The sequence below is a fragment of the Botrytis sinoallii genome (genome assembly GCF_014898435.1).
Source record: "Botrytis sinoallii strain Bc 23 chromosome Unknown BSIN_004, whole genome shotgun sequence".
NCBI lineage: Eukaryota > Fungi > Ascomycota > Leotiomycetes > Helotiales > Sclerotiniaceae > Botrytis > Botrytis sinoallii.
The window spans coordinates 2,391,739-2,415,060 of record NW_024066031.1 but is presented as its reverse complement, the minus strand read 5'-3'; the positions used below and the strand labels follow the sequence as shown (position 1 = coordinate 2,415,060).

The 23,322-nt window shown below is 42.2% G+C and overlaps 8 protein-coding genes across 8 annotated transcripts; 4 read left to right on the top strand and 4 right to left on the bottom strand.

The window, feature by feature from the left end:
• Positions 1 to 1,163: 1,163 nt before the first annotated feature.
• Positions 1,164 to 5,058, bottom strand: EAF02_003138 (uncharacterized protein). The gene is made up of 5 exons (XM_038899186.1): positions 3,937 to 5,058; positions 3,366 to 3,875; positions 2,295 to 3,312; positions 1,906 to 2,244; positions 1,164 to 1,816 (listed from the first exon to the last, which is right to left on the bottom strand). The coding sequence occupies exons 1-5, from the start codon at positions 4,297 to 4,299 to the stop codon at positions 1,452 to 1,454; spliced, it is 2,595 nt and encodes an 864-aa protein (XP_038761474.1). The 5' UTR covers positions 4,300 to 5,058; the 3' UTR covers positions 1,164 to 1,451.
• Positions 5,059 to 6,786: 1,728 nt separating this feature from the next.
• On the bottom strand, positions 6,787 to 8,199 carry EAF02_003137 (uncharacterized protein; the record flags this gene model as incomplete). The annotated part of the gene is made up of 2 exons (XM_038899185.1): positions 6,787 to 7,711; positions 7,763 to 8,199. 2 exons carry the CDS (start codon positions 8,197 to 8,199, stop codon positions 6,787 to 6,789), a joined length of 1,362 nt encoding a protein of 453 aa, XP_038761473.1.
• A 1,212-nt stretch (positions 8,200 to 9,411) lies between these two features.
• EAF02_003136 (uncharacterized protein) lies at positions 9,412 to 10,693 on the top strand (the record flags this gene model as incomplete). The annotated part of the gene is made up of 4 exons (XM_038899184.1): positions 9,412 to 9,938; positions 9,981 to 10,246; positions 10,309 to 10,444; positions 10,561 to 10,693. The coding sequence occupies 4 exons, from the start codon at positions 9,412 to 9,414 to the stop codon at positions 10,691 to 10,693; spliced, it is 1,062 nt and encodes a 353-aa protein (XP_038761472.1).
• Positions 10,694 to 12,509: 1,816 nt separating this feature from the next.
• EAF02_003135 (uncharacterized protein) lies at positions 12,510 to 14,117 on the top strand (the record flags this gene model as incomplete). Its single annotated transcript, XM_038899183.1, has 1 exon — positions 12,510 to 14,117. One exon carries the CDS (start codon positions 12,510 to 12,512, stop codon positions 14,115 to 14,117), a length of 1,608 nt encoding a protein of 535 aa, XP_038761471.1.
• Positions 14,118 to 14,338: 221 nt separating this feature from the next.
• On the bottom strand, positions 14,339 to 15,161 carry EAF02_003134 (uncharacterized protein; the record flags this gene model as incomplete). The annotated part of the gene is made up of 2 exons (XM_038899182.1): positions 14,339 to 15,001; positions 15,063 to 15,161. 2 exons carry the CDS (start codon positions 15,159 to 15,161, stop codon positions 14,339 to 14,341), a joined length of 762 nt encoding a protein of 253 aa, XP_038761470.1.
• A 295-nt stretch (positions 15,162 to 15,456) lies between these two features.
• Positions 15,457 to 16,006, top strand: EAF02_003133 (uncharacterized protein; the record flags this gene model as incomplete). Its single annotated transcript, XM_038899181.1, has 2 exons — positions 15,457 to 15,613; positions 15,669 to 16,006. The coding sequence occupies 2 exons, from the start codon at positions 15,457 to 15,459 to the stop codon at positions 16,004 to 16,006; spliced, it is 495 nt and encodes a 164-aa protein (XP_038761469.1).
• A 1,003-nt stretch (positions 16,007 to 17,009) lies between these two features.
• Positions 17,010 to 17,726, top strand: EAF02_003132 (uncharacterized protein; the record flags this gene model as incomplete). The annotated part of the gene is made up of 1 exon (XM_038899180.1): positions 17,010 to 17,726. The coding sequence occupies one exon, from the start codon at positions 17,010 to 17,012 to the stop codon at positions 17,724 to 17,726; it is 717 nt and encodes a 238-aa protein (XP_038761468.1).
• Positions 17,727 to 18,222: 496 nt separating this feature from the next.
• On the bottom strand, positions 18,223 to 20,427 carry EAF02_003131 (uncharacterized protein). Its single transcript, XM_038899179.1, has 7 exons — positions 19,873 to 20,427; positions 19,628 to 19,825; positions 19,416 to 19,579; positions 18,900 to 19,259; positions 18,787 to 18,844; positions 18,654 to 18,716; positions 18,223 to 18,583 (listed from the first exon to the last, which is right to left on the bottom strand). Exons 1-7 carry the CDS (start codon positions 20,035 to 20,037, stop codon positions 18,410 to 18,412), a joined length of 1,182 nt encoding a protein of 393 aa, XP_038761467.1. The 5' UTR covers positions 20,038 to 20,427; the 3' UTR covers positions 18,223 to 18,409.
• Positions 20,428 to 23,322: the final 2,895 nt, after the last annotated feature.

Sequence of the window (23,322 nt, the reverse complement as noted above, 5' to 3'; positions counted from 1 at the left end):
TGATATCTAACACCAGGATTTCCAATTCTCATCAAGGAGCCCTAAATATACAATCGTGTTATCAAGCCAAATCCTTGGCACTTGGTAGTCCTCCTCCAACAAATCTCAACTAGATGCCCAGAAAGCCAAAATGCACTCTCAAATCAAGTCCATACTTCCATGATACTATACTTTCAATCTATTTACTGCCATGTTTTTCAACAAGCACGATCTCAATAGCATCATCTCATGCTCTTGCATCGAAAAACATTGGTTCATCAGACGACGATGATCAGTAAATCATGATCGCTTCTTTCCAGCTAGGCAATGTTACGAAAACGGCTTTAGGAGAATGAAAATGATTCACTGGAAAAAAATCTACAAAAGACAAGAATCCCTCTTTGCCGCAAAGTGACAGACACACATTCAAATCGAATCATGACTCCATCATTCAAAAACAAATCTCAAAAACATACCGACCCGCATGGGACTCGAACCCACAGCCTTTGCTACCGGAAAGCAATGCGCTACCATTGCGCCAGCGGGCCATTTATAATTATTATGAAAGGTGGTATCCTTTGAATATATCAAGATACCTTGCCTCGGTACTGTTTTGTGAAATAAGACAAGCCACTGATTCAGAAGGAACCAATCTGATCCTAAATCTCGTCATAAAAGTGGCTTGGGCAAGGAATGTAAATCGTATGGATACAAGAAAGGGAGATGAGACTTTCGCTTTCCAATCAGCCAATGCTGTACTAATTCTCATCTCAAGTTCAAAAACAAAAACATGCGAATGTCCGGTAAACTTCAATTCAGAATTTAATTTTGTAACTTTTGGGGTCGGTTCATGTTCTTGTTAACTTCATCAAGAGAGTTGGGATTTTTTTCAAGACTCTTGCGAATACGAATATCTTCTCACTCCGCTCATCGGTTCGCGACGTAATCAAATCACTAACTTCAATGTCTTGGAGTATCTCATCCGGAGTGGTTGCACTAGACGTGATATTTATCTGTATATCTCAGAAGATTGAAGTGTCAAAGCCCGCCTCAAAGGTCGTCAGATGAGAGTGAAGGAAGATGCGAAGAGAGCGGAAAACATCGACGCTCGCGAATACTACTGGTAGCTAAGCAAAATCATCCAATCTTACCCTTGAATATTTATGTTCAAATCGTGGCCGAAAGTGTTTGGTCGACTAGGATTACAAGACTGACACTTATTCACACACGCCCGAGAAAGATCATTTATCCTTATATCATTCATATTAAAATTCTGTATGCCAGATTATGTACTTTAAACCCATTCCGTCTAACCAATTAAGCTTGTACCTCCTATTCCTTCCTTCATAAGATGAGTATCATACCAATCATCAACCATAGAATGCCCCCAAATCAAACAAACAATAAAGAGCGTCCTGGGTATCCCATTCCAAATTTCCCAACATTAAATTAATTTCGCATATCCTCATCCCCTACCAACTAAATGTCATCATTTCCGGATTCAGCGCCACCGGCAGAAGTAGATGACTTGCAACCATGACCCCCAGAGGAAAGATTGCAATAAAATCATCGATGTTGTAACTCCAGGGTAAGAAGGGAGCTTCTGCCATAATAACCATCAATACGATACCGAATATGCACATTAAGTATGTGTACTTGAAGGTCTTGAGAATCTTGGGGACTTCGAGGAAGAAATTGGAAAATTCAACTTCCTTTGAAGTGGCACCCCATGTCATGTTGATCTCAAACATGTGGCAGAGAAGCGCTTGGGACATGTGAAGAGAGACGCCACCGAAGAATATCATGAACATGAAACACCATTTTAAGTTTTCAAGGACTGGAAAGGAAGACGTTAGTTTGAGGGCCTTCCATGAGTGTAGAGAGATAGATGGAGAAGAGAGTGACGATGAGATTAGGAAGACTTACTAGCAGGAAGGAAGGATTTTTCACCAGAACGATGACGTTGTACGGCAAGACCGACATTACCCGCTCCAGTAAACACCACAGTAATTGCGAGCCAATTTTGCCATGAATCAACATAAGCACGATCGAGATATCCATTCCAAAGACCAACGAATACGTAGTTTGCAAGACAAATTAACCATGCACTACCCAATGCATAGTATGTGCCGATGTACGCAACGATTTGAACTTTCGAGCCAATGTCGATACTGGAACAGATGAATTTACGGAAGAGAGGTGTGAATGGAGACTTCCACAACCATGTTCTAATAGGGTTGAACATAAGCTCGTTACATCCATAAGCTATCGAAAGGTCAGCAAGATTCAAAAGCGCAAGGAATGATTGAGCTTACCATATTTTTGCCAGCGGGTCAATTCATCGTAAACAGTGAGAGATACACCTTCTTTGAATCCATCACCAGCCCAGGCAGCCATGCGGATGGTATAGTGCTTAAGTTGTAATCGTAGAGCCATGTCAAAGTCCTCAGAGACACAGGACTCAGACCAGAATCGTTCATGACCTTCTTCATCCTCGAAAGCGATCTCTTGGATAGCAGACCATCGAAGGATTGCATTGTGACCTACAAACGCTGCCACACCACCATTGGCAACACCGTAACGAATAGCAGAGTAGATGAGATTTGTGAAGAAAGTAATGCCATTTTCGAAAAAGTTGTGCGATACTTGCATGACAGCAGAAGAGAATTGAATGATGCCGACATCTGGAGATTGTTCCATTTCGCTAGCAGCATCAAGCAAGCAATCTTCTGGAACCTGAGTATCGGAGTCAATGAGCAGAATGTAGTCACCAATTCTAATGTTGCCTTCAGCCCATGCTTCGGGGTTCTCATCAAGAACGTCCGACATACATGATTCAAAAGCTGCAACTTCATCAACCTGAGTCCAGGTAGCTGGTCTTTCGATGTCTTGAAGTTTCTCTTCAATGGAATTGGATAAGGCAAGTCCGTAGTTCATGTTTGAGGCTTTCTTGAATTTTCCTTTACGTTCGTATCCATTTTGACCATTGGGAGGACGGGCTGTCCAGCCAATACCATGATCAGCGTAAAAGTCAATTCTTTGTTGTCGAGCAGCTTCATCGAGAAGTTGAAGACCGTCATCGTTGATAAATATATTTGCGGAGCCTCCTTGCAATTCGTAGGTAGAGATTGCTTTTTTGATTGAGGAGACTGTTGGAGCAATGACGGCAGCTAAGCCTTCTTTATACACAGGACATTGAATGGTGACATGTGGTAGTGTCGTGGTAAGAAGACGAGGAGGTGCTTTCGCAGAGAAGAACTTGGTGTTCCTATTCAGTTGCTGAATTGGACCGAAGCACTGCATGAGAACTCCGATTACAACGTTTGTGAAGAACTATCTAACGTTAGCAACCATAAAGACGAAATCTGATATTGTGGAGAACATACCAAGGAAAAGAAGCAGTAAATTGGAGTGACAATCAGATAGGCAAGAGATATCCAATGCTTCAATACTACGACTTCGATTGCCAGCTGAGCGTATCCTAAACCCATAATACAAACCAGAAGACAAATTGAACAAGAGACCATGAATGAATTGAGGTACATGGTCGGTCTCTCTTCAACGATAGACTGCCCTGACTCTTCGTCAAGCTCGCGGACTTGAGTTCGAGGTTGTGATTCACTCTTTTCGTGTTCAGTTGCGTTCCAGATAGTCTGTAGTAGACCGTCCTCGATTGCTTTGGCTCTGTCAAATAGTAGTGTTGGGTCATCTTCCCAAACAACGAGAAGAGCTTCTCTAGCAATGAAAGCAGCATAGTGAGCTCTGCGAGCACGGGGAAGATCTTCAAGTGTTGGTAGAATCTGGACTCGAAGGCCATTGGTAAGAGGTACATCAAGGGCGTCGGGCGACCTTGTCAGAAATGGTTGAACGACAGTGGAGTTGATGGTCATAGCAGCCTATACCCCACATTAGTATCATGTTTCCAGGCTAGTATTATGCTTAAAGAGTGAAACTTACAGAAACGTTCATGATCTTCATCGCCCTACCAAAGGTGGAGCTAGCTAGTGCTGGAGGACGACAAAGATATTCTGTCCTATCTTTGCGTACCATGACACCCTCATGCTGACCTGAGTTATCCATAATCCACATCAGACCTCTTTGTTTCTGCCATAGATAATTGAGAATAACTTGATGTCTGATGTCGTCTAAACGATTGTTGCTATACAAGCTTTGCCTGCTCGATGCAGTAGGTGATGGGTCTGAGTAGCCATGACGAGGAGAATCATTTTCAACGACAGAATTTGGGGCAGCTGGAGCTTTCTCTTTGCTTGATTCAGACTTCTCAGGCTTTGAGATCTTGAAATAGCTAAGAACACCCATGATTAAGAGAGCTTTAAAGAAGGTGGCTCAAGTAACGAAAGTGGTTTGCACGACGATGAGAAAAGAGAAACGGATAGACACATGGACGAAGACACAAACACATAATATAGATGCCCACAAGAAGGCGACACCGACAGCCTACCATTTTTGCATGCCAGCTCAAGATAGATACAGAGCCACCCTTCAGCCAGACGGGAAGATTTCATGGGTTTGATCGGAGCATCACCTACATGATAGCGTCTAGAACTGAGCGTAAATTGTGAAAAGCATGAACGTGGGTTTCGACCCTAGTCCAATCGATATCCCCCGAAAGGAACTTTGGTACTTTTGACGGCTTTCCGCCGATCAGCCTGAATCCTAGAAGATTTCCCTCAAAGTTTCCACTTTAATTCCATTGAACACAGCCAAACTCTGAGAAGTATGCATAAACGTCGGACCGGCCAGTGTCCGAAAGCATGTTGTATTTCGAGCAGAGCTTCGTCAATTACTTGAAGCCATCCTTGGGAAGATCTATCGCTTGATAATGATCTAGGTCGTATAAGACAAGGAATATCTGCAGCTCAGACTGTCGACAGGGAGAAGAACACTCGCACAATCTGGTCCATAGACATCGCTTCTGTTGGGACTCGAGCGAAACTAGCTGAGTTGAAGTGCTGTTGGCCTATAGTGCCGTTGTACATATGGTGAGGGGATTTTTGCCTGCATGGAAATATTGAACTTCATAATTGGACAACAAGGGTAAACAAAATCATCCAGGGTTGCTTATCAGTATACGCTCGTATCAACAACCATGGACTTCTAATCTCTCGCGATGCATATTGCAACAACTGAATGCGGTTTTTGACAGGCCAATGGTATTTCAATAGTTAGTAGGGTCGCAGACGCGTCTGGCTAATATGGTTTGTCGTTTATTTCTGACTTTGAGGCTATCGATCTTCAATGGTACTATCTTCCAAAATCAGCGGTTCATCCGTCTGACAGTCGGAGAGTTATCGATTTAGGAAATGATACGCTCGAAATGGTCCAATCTCATGCCAAATAAGGAAGCTTATCGCCTAGCATCACTAAAGTGGAAATCGGATTGAAAAAAATGGTAGATCCAACGTGGCAGCCTTATCTTGCCCTGTCCTGCTCGCTTGTATCCGTCTAAAGAAATGGATTCCAAATCCACCTAGAAGGCTGAATCTGGGTACAAGGCCGTTCCAAAGCTCAGCTGGAGATGAAAAGATTCTTCTACGCTGTGTCTAGGTAACCACTTCGAGCGATATTTTGCGAAAATTGGACGAACACGATTTGGTGTGCCAGTTATTAAGAGGAGAACCTGCAGTTGTCTACCCAACCTCTTGCACCAATCAGTTCGTAATGATCCACATATGACCCACAGAACGCGGGATGCGTGGTGATGTTCTTCAAGGGCTTAAAACTCTGATCCATACAGAACCCTGTCGGACCTGATTGTCGTATCGAAATCCAAGATACGCATTCTCATATCTCAACCGTCGTAAAAAGAAAATCCGAGTTCAGGATTTCAAATGGCGATTTTTTCGAGGTGCACAATACAAGCATGTTGTTATAGTACATATGCGTGAACGATAAGTAAGTAATGCTGCCTAGGATGCTTTTTGTTGCCTCGAAGATAAACATGTGATTGATGTGTCAATGAGATCCCAACAAATTCTAAACGAAGCACATTGCATGAATGAACATATGAAAACGACTTTGATGCGACCGTACTACAATGATCAATCTACGATGATATGATAAGGACATACAACGTTATTCTGTTGTGTACCATCGGCCATATAAGTTGTGGTCCCTGAGTGATGTAGTATAGATGTAAGCTTTCAAAAGCGGAATATTGTTGGTACCTAGTTAGAAATACTGGCAGTGGAAGTGCTCGGCAGATCGAGGTGCTGTATTGGGACAGGAACTTCAGACGAAGAGCGGTCCGGAAAGTGTTCTGTTGTGTTACTGTCAGGTAATCTCTAATGCCGTCTTCCCTAGCCGAGCTGATGTGACGGTTTCCGGGATCTCTCGCCTCCTTTCAGCCGTAGTACATGAAGATGTCGCCATTAATATCAAGAATGCAATATCACTTATAGTGCTATACGTTCGATGAATAGTTCAATCTCGCGAAACTTGGTTTTCCTGCCCCCAATTGATTTATATTGAATGCAACCAAAGCCAGCAATGAGATATTGTTGGCAAGGAATCTCCCGTCCGTGTGCGTGTGTTTTATTCCGATGCAGGCTAACAGTGGATCTTGTTGCTTAGCATTTGCAGGTGAACATGCATTGGAAATCAAGGTCATATTCAAAATCCATATCTCGAAAATTATAGTATGTTGCTTTGTTTGTCCCGTCTAATAATAACTAGAAATCCATTAAACTCGTCATATCCAAAGAAATCCTCCAGGGTCCGTTTCCTATCCTAATTACGCCGATCATTACAGTAACTCGTTCCTGTCCAGTCTTTGTCAAGCTAAAGCTAATCACACTGTTGCCACATGTTCACTTGGTCCACAATCATTTGTCCACTCTTCTCCCATGTAGGAAGCCACTCGTTTCGAGCTTTCCAGAAATCGAGCTTTGCAGATGCGCTTCCATCAACCCATGGCTTTCCATCTGCTCCATCCAGGAACCAGCCATTCTCCCCTCCAACAGCAACGTTTAAGATAAGATAAAATTCTTGATCGAACGGGGTATTTTTTCGGCCCGTTTGTGACCATGGATCCACGATCGCTGTTCCATTGGAATCGCTCAAGGGGAAATTTCCCTGTGGCCACAATGGACTGGAAAACGGCCAATACATGACTTGGCGCAGCGTGTTATCAACATACGCAAAGATAAACTTCTCGGTCCACTCCAAGCCGTAAATGTGGAAATCATCACCGAACTGGGAATGTAAAGCAGCTCTCACGTTGGTGGTCTTTTTGTATGCATCGCTGGCCAAATCTGGACCCCAATGCAAAGAACTGAATACGAAATTGTTGCCTCCAAGACTGTAGGTGTAGTTGTTGCCACGCGATTCCATGATATCGATCTCACCACTCTGTGGCCAGGATCCATAGGTATCCTCAACTGGCAGCATCCAAATGGCTGGCCAGAGCCAATCTCCTTTCGGTAGCTTAGCCTTGACCTCAACCTTTCCGTACTTAATGGTGGCACCAAGCTTGGTATTGATGCGAGCGGACTTGGCTGGTTGCACGATAGTCCCGTTGGTTGTGTTTGTAGAAGTGACACAATTAACAAGTATATTGGAAGTGGTGGTGCAAGTTCCATCGGCGGTGAGATTGATGATATTGTTGGTGGTGATCAACGATGCATCTTGAATTGTAGGCTTAATGTAAAGCTGCCCATCTTGAATGAACAAATTCTCGGCATCTGTTGTGGTTTGCTCAAATTGGCCATTTCTGTTTTGATTGTCAGAGTCCGAATGTATGTACGTAAGGGAGGAAACTGACCCATAACCTCCTACTTGAACTTCTGTTGTCCAAATATTTGGATCTAAAGCACCAGAGGAAAAGTCTTCCAAAAGGACTGGGCAGTACTTGTGGTGTGTGATTTCAGATAGTTTCAAGTAAATAATGAGACCAGTTAGACCCAATCCAAGAAGCAAGCCGCAAAGAGGAAAAACCCACAATAGGGCCTCCTTCTTTGCCTTCTTGTTTACCGGAAGAGGTATAGCATCTGCTTTGCGAACGCGACGAGATCGAAAGTATCCTGTTCCAGGGACTTCGGCATACTGAAATCCAGATCGAGCCCCAATTGTCGAGGCAGGTCTTGAATATGGAGGTGTCGCGAATGGATTGGAAGTACCAACAGGAGTCTGCGCACGACTGTTTTCCTCAGATTGAGGGGTACTCTTTGGAGTGTTGACGTGAGATATAACTTTCTGCATTTTTGCTGTAGGAAGAAACGAGTGATGCTAAAGTAAAAAGTTGCACTATCAAAACTCAGACAAAGCTCGAGGAGATTTCACATTATAGCCCAATGCTTCACGCGATCACCACAACCTGTTTCCTGAAAAAATAGAGTATCCTGCAAGCTTTGGCAGGACTCTTATCGGATGTGCGATGGTCGAGAGAGTGTATTGAGGACCCGCAGTATACATGGGGCCCCTGTGGCGCTAGTAATTCGTCAAATCGGAGGTTCCTTGATCTAAATGTCTAGCCCTGGCAACACAACACGACTATTGACAGAGTAGACTAGCAAGAATTCAATATTGTTCAGCCTTAACTATCGCCCACACCTTAAGGTGCTGAACTGTTCTGGCCATGGCTCTTACAGCTATTACCCATGAATGTTACATTCATTGAAAAGCACGGCAATGAAATACTTGGCTACTCAACGTAGACCCCACTTTGCATTTTTGAAGTAGGATCGAAGTATGAGAAAGGGGGTTTAATGAGAATCCCTTCATTGAGTGTTTATCTGCCCACTTTGTTAAAAATGTTAAATGAAAATACTTAGACACACGATGAAGAAAAAATTGACCTCGGATTTTAACGTCGCACATTGGTAGGATGGACGTGCGCCCACGACCCATTTCAACACAACATGCTATGAGTGTTTATTAGTGTACATCCATAGCCACCACGTGTGTTGTCTTCATTGTGTCACTCACTTCTTTTCAGGTCTTCCTAAATTATGTGGCGTCAAAGGTGTTGTTATCTCACCCGAGAAAGTGAGATTATTGATCAAGTTGTGACCTGTCTTAGGACCCATCCTCTCTTGACCTGTGGGTATAGGATCAAATTTTGCCCAGCTTATCCCCGGACATCTGTTTTAGGGAGACTTAGGTTCTATGAGGCGTAGCGATGACCCTTGATTGAGAGCAAAGTTGGGGTAAAATGATGAGAATAGCATCGCCTTTTGGATTTCTGAGTGGCCAGATACTGTTGTGGAAATGGTAAGGAGGCCGAAGGCGTTCAGCTGGAATATGGGCTTTGAAAGAGAAGGTAATCGTGTACCTCTAAAAAAAAAGTATAAAGAATCCCAAATCTACAGATATATCCAGAAAGAATCAGATCAGCACAAACCTTCAGTCTTCCTTTTCTAGATAACACCTTTCCTGCAATCCTCGTTCAGAACAAAACCAAACACCGCAAACATGAAATCAACAATTGCTCTCTCGACTCTTCTTGCGGTAGTCACAGCGACTCCCTTCCTCAAAGCTCGAACTCTCGATATCTCAGCGTATAAAGCTGTGCCAACCGCTCCTGTTAGAGGAGCCCCTGCCGGCAACACGGCGACAGCGAGTATTACATACAACCCCTCATCTGTAGCAGGCGCCGCTATTGCAGCCGCAACTTCCTCTGTCGCTATTGTGAATCGTAGACACAAGCGTAGCTCCTGCTCGGGTACTTGTGCTGTCTTGGCTGCGGGGAATGGGCCTAGTGTTAACAGCCCGGATACTGCGGTAGCCTTTCAGGCGGATCAGAATTTCGCTGATGCAGCACTAAATGCTGTGACTCCCCCAAACTACGTTCTGGTTGATGGGTTCCAAAATGTTGATGCAGCTGCTCAATCTGCTACGTATCTAACATACATCTCCGACTCTGTCACTTCTTACGATCCTGCAATTTGTGCCAACGCATGCAACAATATCCAGGGCTGCACGTCTTTCAACATCTGTAAGTCTGCCCTTCCAACGTTCTGCACCAACACTAACGAATCTAGTCTTGAGAGAGATCCAACTGTTGTTCCAGATACAGAAGACTGTCCAAACCCTCCCTCCCAAACCCTTATAAAATGCTCTCTTTTCGGTGGCTTGTTAGACGCTTCATCGGCTACAAACAGTGGTCAATGGCAAGCTGATTTCCAAGTTGTGATTGCTGGTTCAAACGCATACAATTCAGTTGCGCCTCCAGCGATCCCAGGGTATGGAGGAGTACAAAACTTTGGAACTGCTACCGTGAATGCCCCTGCAAATACTACAACATATAGTAAGTGCCGGGCAATTGTTATAGATCTGAGGCCTAACAAGAGTTTACTAATGCGTATATAGTGGGAGTGGAAGCTTTCCCTCAGACTCAGCCATACGATCCGACTGTCTGCGCTGCTGCTTGCGCTGCAAAGAGCAACCCTAGCTGCTCATTCTTCGTATCTTTCATCTTGTATGAAAATGGACAGAACGGTGTATTGTAAGATTCCACCCTCCTCTTCAATATCTCCTTTGCTTCATTTGTGCATTCTTGCTTTTCCTCTCAACTATAAATGGCTTCCGTATTTGGCAATTACTGACCTGCCGATTTCATAGTACTTGTACATACTTTACCGTCCCTTACGGAGCCGACAGAGCGAACGAGATTGGACAATACGATGCCCAAGGAAATCATTACACGATCGGCCACAGCTTTGGATTCACTGTTGACGGCGCCACAACCGAATGAATCGAATGAGTAGTCGTGTTACGGTAGCTGCTGTGTTTCTTTTCGAGGGAGGGGTGAGGGGGCTGATTTTATTGAGAAGGAATCAATTGGGGGAATTAATCGAAAGACCTGGTGTTGAAAGATGTCAATAGCTTGCCTTTTTTTATGAATAGACTTATGAATTTTCTGCGAACAAATCATTAAACCCATTGGTAGATCCTGACTGTGCATCTTACAATCGGGCCACTAGTGATAAATTTCCTCGCGTATCATTGTCCCAAACCATTTTATCGTATCAAATGATATACACCCTGGCATGGAGGAGGCATGGAGGAGGAGATTGAAGTTTCGAAAGATTGAAACCGCAGCCCGATCTTCGCCGCCCGTGGTTTCGAATATTCTGGCATGACTCAATATTTCGAATTACTTATCTCTTAGATAAATTTCATATTTCAGGCAAATGCTAGAAGCAGGATTCGGCCATGGCTGGACGGAAATGCGAACAACTTAGAAGCAAGCAAGAGCAACTGCGTAACAAACAGACAGATCTAGGGGCATTCACGCAATCAAGGCGATCAGCAAGAGTGTACTCAGAATATTGTGCAACTGTACACCAGGAAACGACCTGCTGAATACACACGGCTTCTCATCTGTTGCTATATACACTCACAATTGACAATGATGAGATGTTTCAAGATCATTAATAAGATTCGAAATTATCGGCCCAGGCGTATCGGCTTTTATTTCGCGGTGTATTCCCAAGCGCTGAGACCCGTGCTTGAAAGATGCCGAGACGAGTCACCAATAACTCAATGTGGGGGTACGAATGCTGTCTGACTAGACCGTAAGAGTGACCGTGTGCATCGATAACGAAGCGATAGGTATGTAGATACATAGAGGGTTATGAGTTGTAAAGAGGAACCTTGGTGGTTATCTTGCCTATCACTTGCAGCCGTGTCGAGGTTGTTAAGGGTGATATCCACGCCTGGCTCAATACACCTGCCAAACCTTCAAAATAACTGAGGAGGAAAGGGCATCTCTTTATACTTGACCATTAATCCTTCTAGTGCCCCTCAGCTCAGCCTCAGCGATAATCATTTAGGGCTGATGATGTCAAAGCACCTTTAAGAACCATGATTCCCTCGCACGATAGCTCGGAAGGATTATTGAAACCCCACGATAATTGGTCGACCATTATAGAGAAGATTTATGGTTAAACTCAACGTTTCCGATTCGGCGAGCAATATTGGATTGATGTTGAATTGATATTGAATTAATATTGGATAAATCGATAGACGTGTTTCAAACCCCAACCAAACTAGTAGATAACACGATAAAGACCGTCCCTTTGTAATCACGTTACAGGCAAAACCCTCACGTTTCCATAAATATCCTTAAATAAAAAATCTTCCGATCCACTTGAAAACTTTGTTTGTGAAGGGATATATGAGGAAGTCGAGGTTTCTGAGCTTTGGTTGGTTACTGGAAGCGCCTATAAATGTTGCACCACCAATCATTGTCGCTGTCACAGTACATGTTGGCGCTAACAAGGTGTCTTCCCCGCGTACAAAATAATCGGATGAATCGAATTCGTCGAATTATAGTGGTAAGGCAAGCCGAAATCTATTTCCAGATGACGAGCACGGTCGCAGAATGTGATTGTCTTGGGATCTTTATTTTGGGCTGCATACATCGGGGATTTATGGTGTTGTTGAAAATTGATTGTTGATGTATATAGGTGTAGTATCGTGCTCTTCCTTTATGGGTTGTAACATTTGTGCTTCTGGTGAATTGTATAAAAATTCGAAAATTGTAGTATTGCGGATCGTTCCTCGTCATGTCAGATAAACCAGTCAGTATGGGTCTACAATTATTTCCACCCCCACCATCAAAAAAGAAAACTTGGAGAAGTAACAGCGATGAGCGCAATGTTTCCACATCCGTGTCCGATCCAGATCCAGCTCATCGATCGCAATCGCTCGATATGTTCGTTGATGGACGCCAGTCACCATTCGGTAGTCGCCAAACTCCACAAGATAGCAGAGCAGCGCTCATGAACGTGCCCCCTCCAGCCGTGCTTGCATCGGGTCGTCCAAGATCTCACACTTCTTTTTCGGAAGCACCTACACTTGTGAGAAGCAACAGTAATTCATCCAAATCTAGTCAACACCATCATCGAGAAGAGCCAGTAATGCGATCCATTTTTCCAAGATATAATCCTGAAGTCCCATTAGAATACCAGCAGTATTATCCGACACAGCAAAGTCCACGACACATTCCACAAAACGCAATAAGTAGACAGCCATACTCTCCAGGAATCAACGAGGTGAGCCCCGGAATGGGCAGTCCAATGTCGTTAGGCCCTCAATCTCCGGGATTGGTTGGACGAGGACTTCAAGACGAGACATGGCCAGAACCATCGAGCTCCGCCGACTTGAAGGAGTTATGGAAAGTGAGCAATGGATGGAAAGCATCAGCATCTGAGGGTCAAAAGTTCATCATGAAAATGAACAGTGCAGTAGAAGAGCCTATACACACTCTTTCCTCCGCTACCCAGCCATTTTATACACTACGTCTTCATCCCACTTCAACTTCAGCTCAGGTAACAATGACAAGGCAAAATCCAGCCAAGCCACCGAAAAAATCACAATCCCCAAGAACTGGTGTGTTTCCAAAAGGTGATTCTCAGATGGAAGTGTTGATCACAACTCTTGAGGAGTATTCGCGGCGATTGCCACCAAACGATGGTCTCGTAGCTCTCCTTTATCCCCATGCTGCCTCGAGTATGGCAGTCGATCTGGCTGGACGTTCAAACGTTGCAGACAGTGCTTTAGTATTGGCAGCAGCCGAGCGCGAATGCGGGCGATTGTTGTGGGACGATGATACAAAGAAATTCTATCTCAGGCACCCTGCAGTCAATACCCCATTTCTAATAGCGATAAATTCATCGCCGGCATGGTCCAGAGTCGAATACACGCTTGAGCATCCAGAACTACCACATAACCTTGTGCGTTTGGTGAGAGATGGTAGTGGAACAGGATTCTTAGAAATCGATACAGGGGTAGCGGCTAGAATAGACGCGTTCTATATCGTGGATGTAGCAATTGCCGCTATTATGCTGGCTGCAATGGATGAGGAAAAGAGGATGCATATTGAGAGGTTCGAGGCACCTCCGGCCGCACCAGTACAACCTGATACACCAAGATCAAAAAGGAAATCCTTCTTGCGAGGGGATCAAATGGAACTGGACATAGAGAGTCAAAAGAGTCCAAACTTTAAGATGCTCCCAACCAAGGAAAAGGATAAAAACAAAGAAAAGGTGCCAGGGTTCTGTGGATTGCTCTGGATGATGGTGAAGGCCATTGCTTGGATCTTGAAAATGACAGTGAAAGCAACAGCAGCTATTATAATTGGACTCAGCAAATGTTTGACCAAGAAGAAATGATAGCGTTTGGACAAAAGGGTACACATGGCGTTTTTGACATTTTATCACGACTGGTAATGATTTGGGTTCGGTTATGAACATAATTTCCTTCCTTGGGCTATCCCCGGGGTATCTTATTATTATCGCAGGTCGATGAAGGGGTCGCACCCAGTATGATTCTCTTTGGCCATTATGGTTTCAGCATGCAGCCTTCGACATGACTGAAGGCCAGTTAAACAATTTTATCTCTTCCTTTCTCGTGCCTTGAACTTGACTCCATTCTTGTTAACACCGCCGATCGTTAAAGATTTGGCCATTTTCGCTCGTTGTAAATCCAAAGCCACCTCTGCATCAGTCAGGGCTTTAAGCCGTTGACGTGCAATCGATAATTTGACTTCCAATTTATCCGCCTCCTTTTCCCGAAGTTTTCGTAGATTTCTGGTTGCCATGTCCTCCTTTGTATCCTCATCTTTCTTTGCGTCATCGGATCTATCATCCTCAAAATCAAGATCCATATCCAGATCCATATCCATGTCTGAATCATCCTCTCCCGCCTTTTCTCTCTGTTCTTCCTCATCTTCCACAAATACAACTTTCTTTCCACGTGCTTTGATACCCACGGCTCTCTTTTCTAATTGTTCGACTTCTTTCGATGCCTTATTTCTCTCCGTCCGTACATAGCCCAGATCTTGTGTCTTGAACAATCGCACAGCATCCTGATTTAAAACTTGATTGCCTCGATCTCCGTTTACGGTTCCCGTATATCTTTTGCCGGTTTTCACAGGGCCCTTCTTGCCCACCATCCCAAAGTAAAACTCATCGGGATTCTTCTCGAGCACTTTTTGCTTAAGTGCCTTAAGCTTTGCTTTCTTCTTGTTGAAATCTTTCGCTCTGGCAGAGTAATCCTACAGAGTTAATTAGTATTTTGCAGTATATCACAGGTCATACACTCGACAAAATTCATACCTTATGCTTTTCGAGAAGTCCCCATTTCTTGCGCTCTTCGGGTTGCGATCTCTCTTTATAGGTGCGCCCATCGCGGACTGATTTACTCGCTTTATCCATCTTCTAAACAATGTGCGAATTTAGTCAAGAATGAATTTTGTGGCTTTAAATTAATCTGTCGTATGAATGGGTGAAAAAGTATGAGCTTTTTGATGTTTTTCTTAGATGCGGGATTGTGAAAGTAAGAAAGTTTGAATTCCGATAGACAAAATTTCGACAAGGGTTGACCATCTGCGCTAAGATAAACTAGTTCAACTTGAGAAACTACCTCAGAACATTCGATTTTCTTCAAATTGCGTTATGAGATATCATTGTCGTACATCTTCGATTCGGATTTCTTTTCAATTGATTTCATATGGCAGCTATGACTTCACAAAAGGAGGAGGTAGAAAAGGCTCCCAGGCTACCCATGCCATCGCGGAATCCTCTACCATTATCCGCAGCACAAGAAGCCCAAGTCCAAGAAGTTTATCATACTAGAGTACGAAGTTATTGTGCGGCAGAAATTAAGGGTATGCATTCTCATAAATATGTCTAAGAAGTAGTTTGCTGATGATTAGCATTTAGTATTCGCGGAATGTGCCCTTGGAAGAACCTTTACTGCCCCATTCAAATGCAGAGAACAAAATCGAGCGATGAACAATTGCATGATATCGCATGCCACACAATCAGAAAAGGATGCAGCTAGAGAAGAGTGGTTTTCACTAAGATTACAAAGACAGCGGGACCGTGAAGCAAAGGAGGCGAGGAGGAAGGAACAGGAGAAATTTCATAGGGAATGGTGGGGTTTACCAACCGAAGATAGAGAGGGCGAGAAAGGCAAAGAATTAATGAGGAATGCTGAGAGAGTCGGTGGATTTCCAAAGAGGGATGAAGGACAATTGAGCAAAGACCGGCATAGGTGACCGCGTTTTCCACCTGTAATCTGGGTAGCACAGGCGTTGGGGTTCTTTGCAGCATTTTCGACTAGCGTATGGAACGCTTAACTAGGAATTTCATGTACGACTATACTGATATGACATCAAATCGCATTTCTGGAACGGACGAAGAATTTGAACCGGACTTTTTTTGTTTGAACCATCCGATGTCAGTGGCTATAATTGCCACTTTATTGAACATTTGCAGGCAAGTGCCATTGTCTTTTGACCGATTTTTCTCTGGTTGTCGAAGCTCATCTCAGAAGAACAACGCTCTTGTCTTCTTGAGGCTCTGATAGCGTACATTATATACTTCATTGATCCATTCCTGTACTTCTAGTGATTTTCACCGTCAGTCAATGCCGAGACGATGCATGCTAGCTACATGAAGTGAAGCAACTCCTAATTTTTAGCTACCTGGAAGTTGCTCTCGGTCTGTTCATCGTTGATACGTTCTTTGCTCGGTCTCTCTGACGCCGAACATAATCATGTTCCGACTCACTTTCTTTCAGGCTCCATGGAACCATCTCACCCCAGCAGATCTGCATTCGAAGATGATATTCGACTGAAGTTTGCAGGGTCTGGGGGCTCTACATGCTGCATTTCAATACTGCACACATCGGTTACTTTTTCGGGGACTTTGTCGTTGCCTAGGGCAACTTGTATTGTCATCATTCAAACCACTTTCCTATACTTGTTATTGTGTCTGCCTAGTCTCCGTCCTTGAAACCAACGAGCCAAGTCTCTTGTTATAAGTTTGAAACGATTTTAACACACCAATCGTTCACTACGACAAAGAAAAGTTTTCGAAAAACTCACCCTTTAAGATGCTAAGTCATCATGACAATTGAAGGCAGCATCATCCAAAACCCATCTTTTCTATCATAACATGGCGCAATGCTATTCCTGAACAGTCTGGGAATACCTACTAATATTTTCTACTTTAGATCCAACTAGGATCATAACGCTATTATCATCGAGCATCAATAAGATGGGCGATACCACTACGATGTCAACGGTACCCACGATTTCGACAGCAACACCCGCTTCTGATCCCTCCATCACACCCTCCAATATTCCTGACGAACCCCCTCTTCGACTCCCCGAAACAATTGGTGCCGTCATCGAGGTCCGCACTTCTCCAAAAGGTGGCCTGGGTATATTCGCCCTCTGTACCATACCAACCAACGTCCTCCTCCTAAGCGAACAACCTCTTGTTATTCTCACCGACACAGGAACGCGCACTGATCCCCTTGACGATCTCGTATCCCGATTATCTCCTTCTCGCAAATCTGCATTCCTGTCCCTACATGCTTATCAAGCAAATCCTCGAGAATCCAGGAATAGAAGCATTTTATATAGTAATGGATTTGGAGTGGGTAAAGTTGAAAATCTGTCAACGGGCATTTTCGAAACGGCAAGTAGGTTTAATCATGCCTGTACACCGAGTGCAGAGTATAGATGGGAGGTGGATGTGGATGGGGTAGGAAGAATGAAATACTTTAGCAGGAGAGTTATTGAGGCGGGAGAGGAAATTACTGTGGATTATGGACATGGCGTTATGGGATTGAAGAGGTTTTACGGGTTTGAGTGTGATTGTGGGAAATGTAGAGGGGTGGAGACACGGGGTGTGGAAGGAATGGCGGAAGGGAAAGATGTGGAAATTTTGGGGGAGGTAGAACCCGAAGCGGTTGTGCAGTCAGGTTGAAGGGTATAGGATTGAAAGTGGCAAAATCTGGGATGGATTCGGGCACTCGAGACTACTTTTGAGAGAAACTTTTTGGATATCTGAAAGTTTGCTGAACAGTAAGAAATCCGACACATTACGATATTTCCTTGAAGAATTTGTTTCAAAGACTGCGAGGAAATCAATGCGTCAAGAGTTTTAACAAGCCCCTTAAGACATCACGCTTCTTTAGTATGCCACACATTGACATATAATTTACCTGGTGTTGTATTACCATATAATTGCGAAGCCTCTTAAATATCCAAGAAGATTTTGAAAGGATTTGGGGATCACAAGCGATTTCCTCTTCACACCTTTACTTCGCCTCCCAAGTATACGACTGTAGGATAGTACATGCAATGCATACCACAATGCACAATCACTGTGTCTCGTTTCTGAGCTTTACGATGATATGTCCGGAAAACTGACAATACTTGAAAATCGACGCTTGTTTGAGATGTCGGAAGAGCTAGGAACAGTTGAAAAAGATTTGAAAACTATAAACGTTTGGAAAACTAATTATATACAAGAATTATCCCACAACAATTATCAAACCCTCATATATCATATATCGTACATTGTACAACTTCGTCACTGAAAGACAAGGTAATACACATATTATACAATATGCAAAATGCCACCTCATCCAACCCCCAACATTCCATCTAGGGAATGAAGGCAGCAACATCCTGTGCGATAATGTCACCTAGACCAGTCAACACCAATTGGCGTTTTTCATTTTGTCCCTTTCCAAAATCTGACTCGGTACCGGTGGCTGCACCTTTGATGATTCCTGGCAGACCCGTTGGGAGAAAGCTTTTGAAGACTTCAGTGACATCCTGGGCGGGAATTAGTGAGGTATTAATAAGGGGCCAAGCAGAATGAAGACCAGAGGAACTAGAAACCTACTTTGTTAAGTCCGGTGACTGTTTGCTCTGGAATTACATCGGCCGCGTCGGATTGGCGACGCACCTGATGGGTGGATGTGTTAGTTGTGGTTTTTATTCATTGCTATCTATGTGAAGTTGATAGTAGGATCGACATTAACGCCGCCATTATTGGAAAAGATTTGATTGTCATTGCCGAATGTGTTGCCATTTCTAGAGAATGAATTAGTGAACAGTCTGAATATAAACGGGTATGGAAGAAGCTTACCCATTATTTGAACCTGATCCATTACCATTACCATTACCATTTCCATTCCCCGAATTAGAAGAACCAGCAGTATTAGAAGCACCATTACCACCCAAAGTGTCTATAACTGTGCCAACAGCATTCGCGGCATCTCCAGACGATGATAGAGAATTGGTAATGGGATCGATGGCAGCAACCCACACACCATTGACATATGATGATAGAGTAGGGGTTTTTGATTTCCTTACCTTGTTGAGGATGCTGAATCCTGAGTTTCCTGACCCAATGGCATTCTTGTTTCCGAAAATGTTGCCGTTGCCATCCGAACTTCCGCTGTCATCTCCCTTTCCGTTTCCATTGCCCCAGTTCTCGTTTCCGGCACTGTTGAAGTCAGTGTGAGCACGTTGAGACGGGAGGAAAATTGTGTTCAATAATCGGGACTAGCAGGCTGCTCGAGATACTTTCGATATTCAAAGATCACTGAATCTTGGACTGAAGTCTGGGATCCTAAACACTCTAGAGAGAAGGGGTACTCACGAGTTGCCATTGCCATTCCCATTCAAGTTGCTCAAGGCACTGCCCAAAACATTCGAACCAGATCCACGCTTCAAGATGCTTATTCCTGAGTTATCACTCCCAATAGCATTCCCGTTGCCGAATGTATTACCATTCCCATCCCATGATCCTGATCCAACACCATTCTATGTGTCTGATTAGCTCCGTTACTCAGAAAGTGCAAGGAGACATACACCGTTGCCATTATGAGCATTGTCATTTCCAGCAGCATTTCCCCCACCATTAGAATTCAAGTTTCCAAAAGCGCTGCCCAGAATGTTTGAGCCATAGCCGCGCTTCAAGATGTCGATGCCGGAGTTTCCGCTACCAATGGCATTTCCGTTCCCAAAAACATTTCCATTTCCATCATTCGATCCTGATCCATCACCGTTCTACATATAATTAGCCAGAGGTCTCAAGAATACCAAGGAATACATACGTCATTTCCATTGCCCTTATTTCCATTGCCAACAGAATTGCCCTCGCCATTCCAGTTCAAGTTACCGAAGGCTGAGCCAAGACTTGAGAATTTGGAAGACGGTACGGGGGCAGAAATAACAGAAGCCGTGAGGGCAAAGAGTGCCAAAATGTTCTTAGTATGCATGGTGAAATTTGTTATGATAGATGCTTTGTGTTGATTGAAGATCGTGCAATGGACAGTAATTAAGGCAGTATTGAGCAACGTGTAATGAAGTAGGATGTAATGAAGAAATTGATGATACCTGGATGAAGAGCAGATTCATATTTATATGCAAAATTTCAATCTATATCCTGTACACATACTGAAAATGGAGTGAATATCTAAACTACGACTGGCGTTCTAGACTTGCAGATCTTTGAGCGCGTCACGAGGACCGATGTTCGGTGGGAAGAGGCATTCATCCCATCTGAGGATTGCCGAAGGATGCTTCAGAAAACGCCCAACCAATTTATTGACAAGAGATCATATCAATGATGCTCAATGTATGTGGTGGTGATTAGGATCATTAAAGAGGTGTATTGAGGGATGATCGGATTCCCTGTGGTGGCAGAATCCGTGGTTGACGAATAAATTATTTCGTTAATTGTATTAAAAATTTCAATAGTCAATATTATATTGAAAAAATGAGTCATATAGTATTAATATGATTGATTTTTATATATGTATATGATTAGAAAATTTAATTTTAAAGGGATTTAGAGAAATTTTCGAAATTTCTTGATTTTTCGAAATTTTTTGATTTTCGAAAGTTTTAGTTTAAGGTTATTTACAAATAAAAAAGTTTATTTGTATTGAATTCGATTAATAATCGATTAGTAATCGGATTCAACATATTTTATTTATTTATTTATTTATAGTGATTAACGTCTAATATCTGACCTCCCAAGGGGTATTCTAGACGGACTAAGGAGCGGGCCTACGGGCCGCTAGCGTTCCAGCCGCTCATAGTAGTGTAATGTTAGCTAATCAGAGGCTTAATCGGATTCAACATAAAACTATATATATTAAAGTTAACTGATATTCCTATTAAAACAATATATTCTGTACTTATAGTATAATAGTAAAGCTTTTGATTGAAGAATATTTTGAAAGTGAGTAGCAAGATATAGAACCCCCTTTCCTTTAAACTTTCAGCTAATACATTATCCCATCCTTTAGCTTCTACACTCGCTCCCCTCTTCCTTTAGCTCCCCCGCTCATTCCCCTCCTTCTCCTAGCTTCTACGCTCGCTCCCCTTCCGTCCACCTTTCCTAACGCCTTTCAGCTGAAGGGCCTTTGTTTTCTTTATATTTATTAAAATTCAATAATAAACAATTGTCATTTTGAACTGGAAATATTCGTCAATAATGAAGAATGTATTTCGTCAGGAACAAAAAAAGCTTGAATTCAATAATGTATAACGTGTTTTATCAGCATGTGGCCCATATCAGCATGTGGCCCACTTTCACCTCAATTCACACCTTCAAACCTATATTATTTAATTATTATTAAATCAATTGATTAAAACTATTAAGAATCTAATAATCTAGGATCTATTACATTGTTTTAACAAGTTCTTGAATTGTGATCTGGTTTTCCATATTTACTACAGTACCTATTAGAAAATGCTTCCCTATTAGGATTTCCCTTATTTTGATACTTATTGCATTGAATCTGAATATCAATTTTTTGTTGAGATAATATATCAAAAGTCTTTTGTTCAGTAAATACTCCTCCTTAGTATAATTGGGTTTTTTTCATACATCAACACTTGCTTAATATTTCATTTGCTTTTCGAAGTATACAAATCTCAGCATTCAAAAGTATATTTTCATAAGCTAATCTCTCTATACCCTTAGCTAAAGTTAATACAATTTCGAATATAGGTATAGGAGAGCTTGATTAATAACGAGTTATTCGAGATTTAATTAATATTGATTGAGAAAGAGCTTCAATTGGATTATAAAAGGTTTAAGAGATCCATTGGTTTAAATCGAAAAAGGAGGGAGTAGATATATAAATTCGAATATCTAGTTTCGAAAGTATAACTTCAGAATTAAAGGGTATTAAACCTACTTCTCAAAACCCTGATTTCATATTTTGAATTGTAATTGATTTTTCGTATACAACTTTAAAAACTATAAAGAATTCAATCTTCGAAATATGATTAATATATATCTTGATAAATCCATTAATTTGATCACCATATAAATATTTCAGATTACCAAAACAATCTATATTAAGTAGTTGAGTTAAATAACTTAAATACAATGGTAATCCTAAATATACAATATCATTCTCTTTACAATATGCTTGAAAAGAATTTGATACATGGCTTTCATACTCATCTAGCATCAACATTCGATATTTGCCCTTTCTTTGATTCTTAATATGCTTATCGAAGTATTTCAACCATTCTAAACCTGTCTCATTGTTTGTCCATCCATTAGATATAGGTTTAATAGCCCAATCCATAGGAAAACCGGTTTCGGTATACCAATTGAAAAGATGGACCTGTCCCTGAACCACTAGAAATAGGGGTATAGTTTCACCCTTCCTATTACCACATATAATCACTGTAGCCCATTCTCTATTGCCTGATTATATTGCCTTGCTTCTGCCATTTTGTTCAACACTAGTTACTACCATTCCGGGGCATATTATACCCATTATAAAGCCCGTTTCATCGAAGTTATAGAAATCACAATCGAGAATATCATATTTCGCTTGTATATTCGAAACTAATCGAATGTTAGAGTAGATAATAGCAATGAATCAACTAGGTGTAATGTAGCACAAAGACTTTTCATTAATTTCTCTAAACTATGAAAATTCTACAATTTATAATTGTGCGCGGGTTGGCGTCGGCCCGGGGTAGGCCCGCAGGGCTACTCACGTGTCCTCGCCAGCCCTTACGCGGATTGACCGTGACATCGAAACCACTTCTCAACAAACTTAGGATCTTCACAGAAAGCCCTTTGAAAATCATAAATACAACTAAAACACATCTTTAATTCGATTCAACACTTTACGAATCAATATGCCCAAAGCTTTTCAACACACTTTTTATTTTTCGATTTAAAAATATAATTCGTTATATTTTTCATATTTCTTAATTTAAATGGAAATCCTCTCTCGTCCATATCAATTATATATTCAGAAATAATATTCTCTTCTAGTTTTAAAAGATTATAAGATTTATATCGATATTCAATACAAGAGGATAAACCATCAATTTTATGCCATAATGTTGTACACAGAACATTGTACATATTAGCAATCTTTTGAATACTTAGTTTTTTGTCTTTTTGAATAACTTCGATGGCAAGGAGTATACGAGCTTTTTGATTCTTCGAATTCATCATGGATTGTTGATAAAACACATATTGAAAGAGAAAGGTGTGAATTGAGATAAAAGTGGGCCACATG

Bases quoted from the DNA above. Each gene is read 5' to 3' on its own strand.
- EAF02_003138 (XM_038899186.1), bottom strand. From the start codon at position 4,299: ATGGGTGTTCTTAGCTATTTCAAGATCTCAAAGCCTGAGAAGTCTGAA. The intron at 3,876-3,936 runs GTAAGTTTCACT...TGTGGGGTATAG, and splicing joins TGAAGATCATGAACGTTTCT to GCTGCTATGACCATCAACTC. The intron at 3,313-3,365 runs GTATGTTCTCCA...AACGTTAGATAG, and splicing joins TTTACTGCTTCTTTTCCTTG to TTCTTCACAAACGTTGTAAT.
- EAF02_003131 (XM_038899179.1), bottom strand. From the start codon at position 20,037: ATGCATACTAAGAACATTTTGGCACTCTTTGCCCTCACGGCTTCTGTT. The intron at 19,260-19,415 runs GTGAGTACCCCT...TGACTTCAACAG, and splicing joins GGGAATGGCAATGGCAACTC to TGCCGGAAACGAGAACTGGG. The intron at 18,717-18,786 runs GTCGATCCTACT...TCCACCCATCAG, and splicing joins CCAATAATGGCGGCGTTAAT to GTGCGTCGCCAATCCGACGC.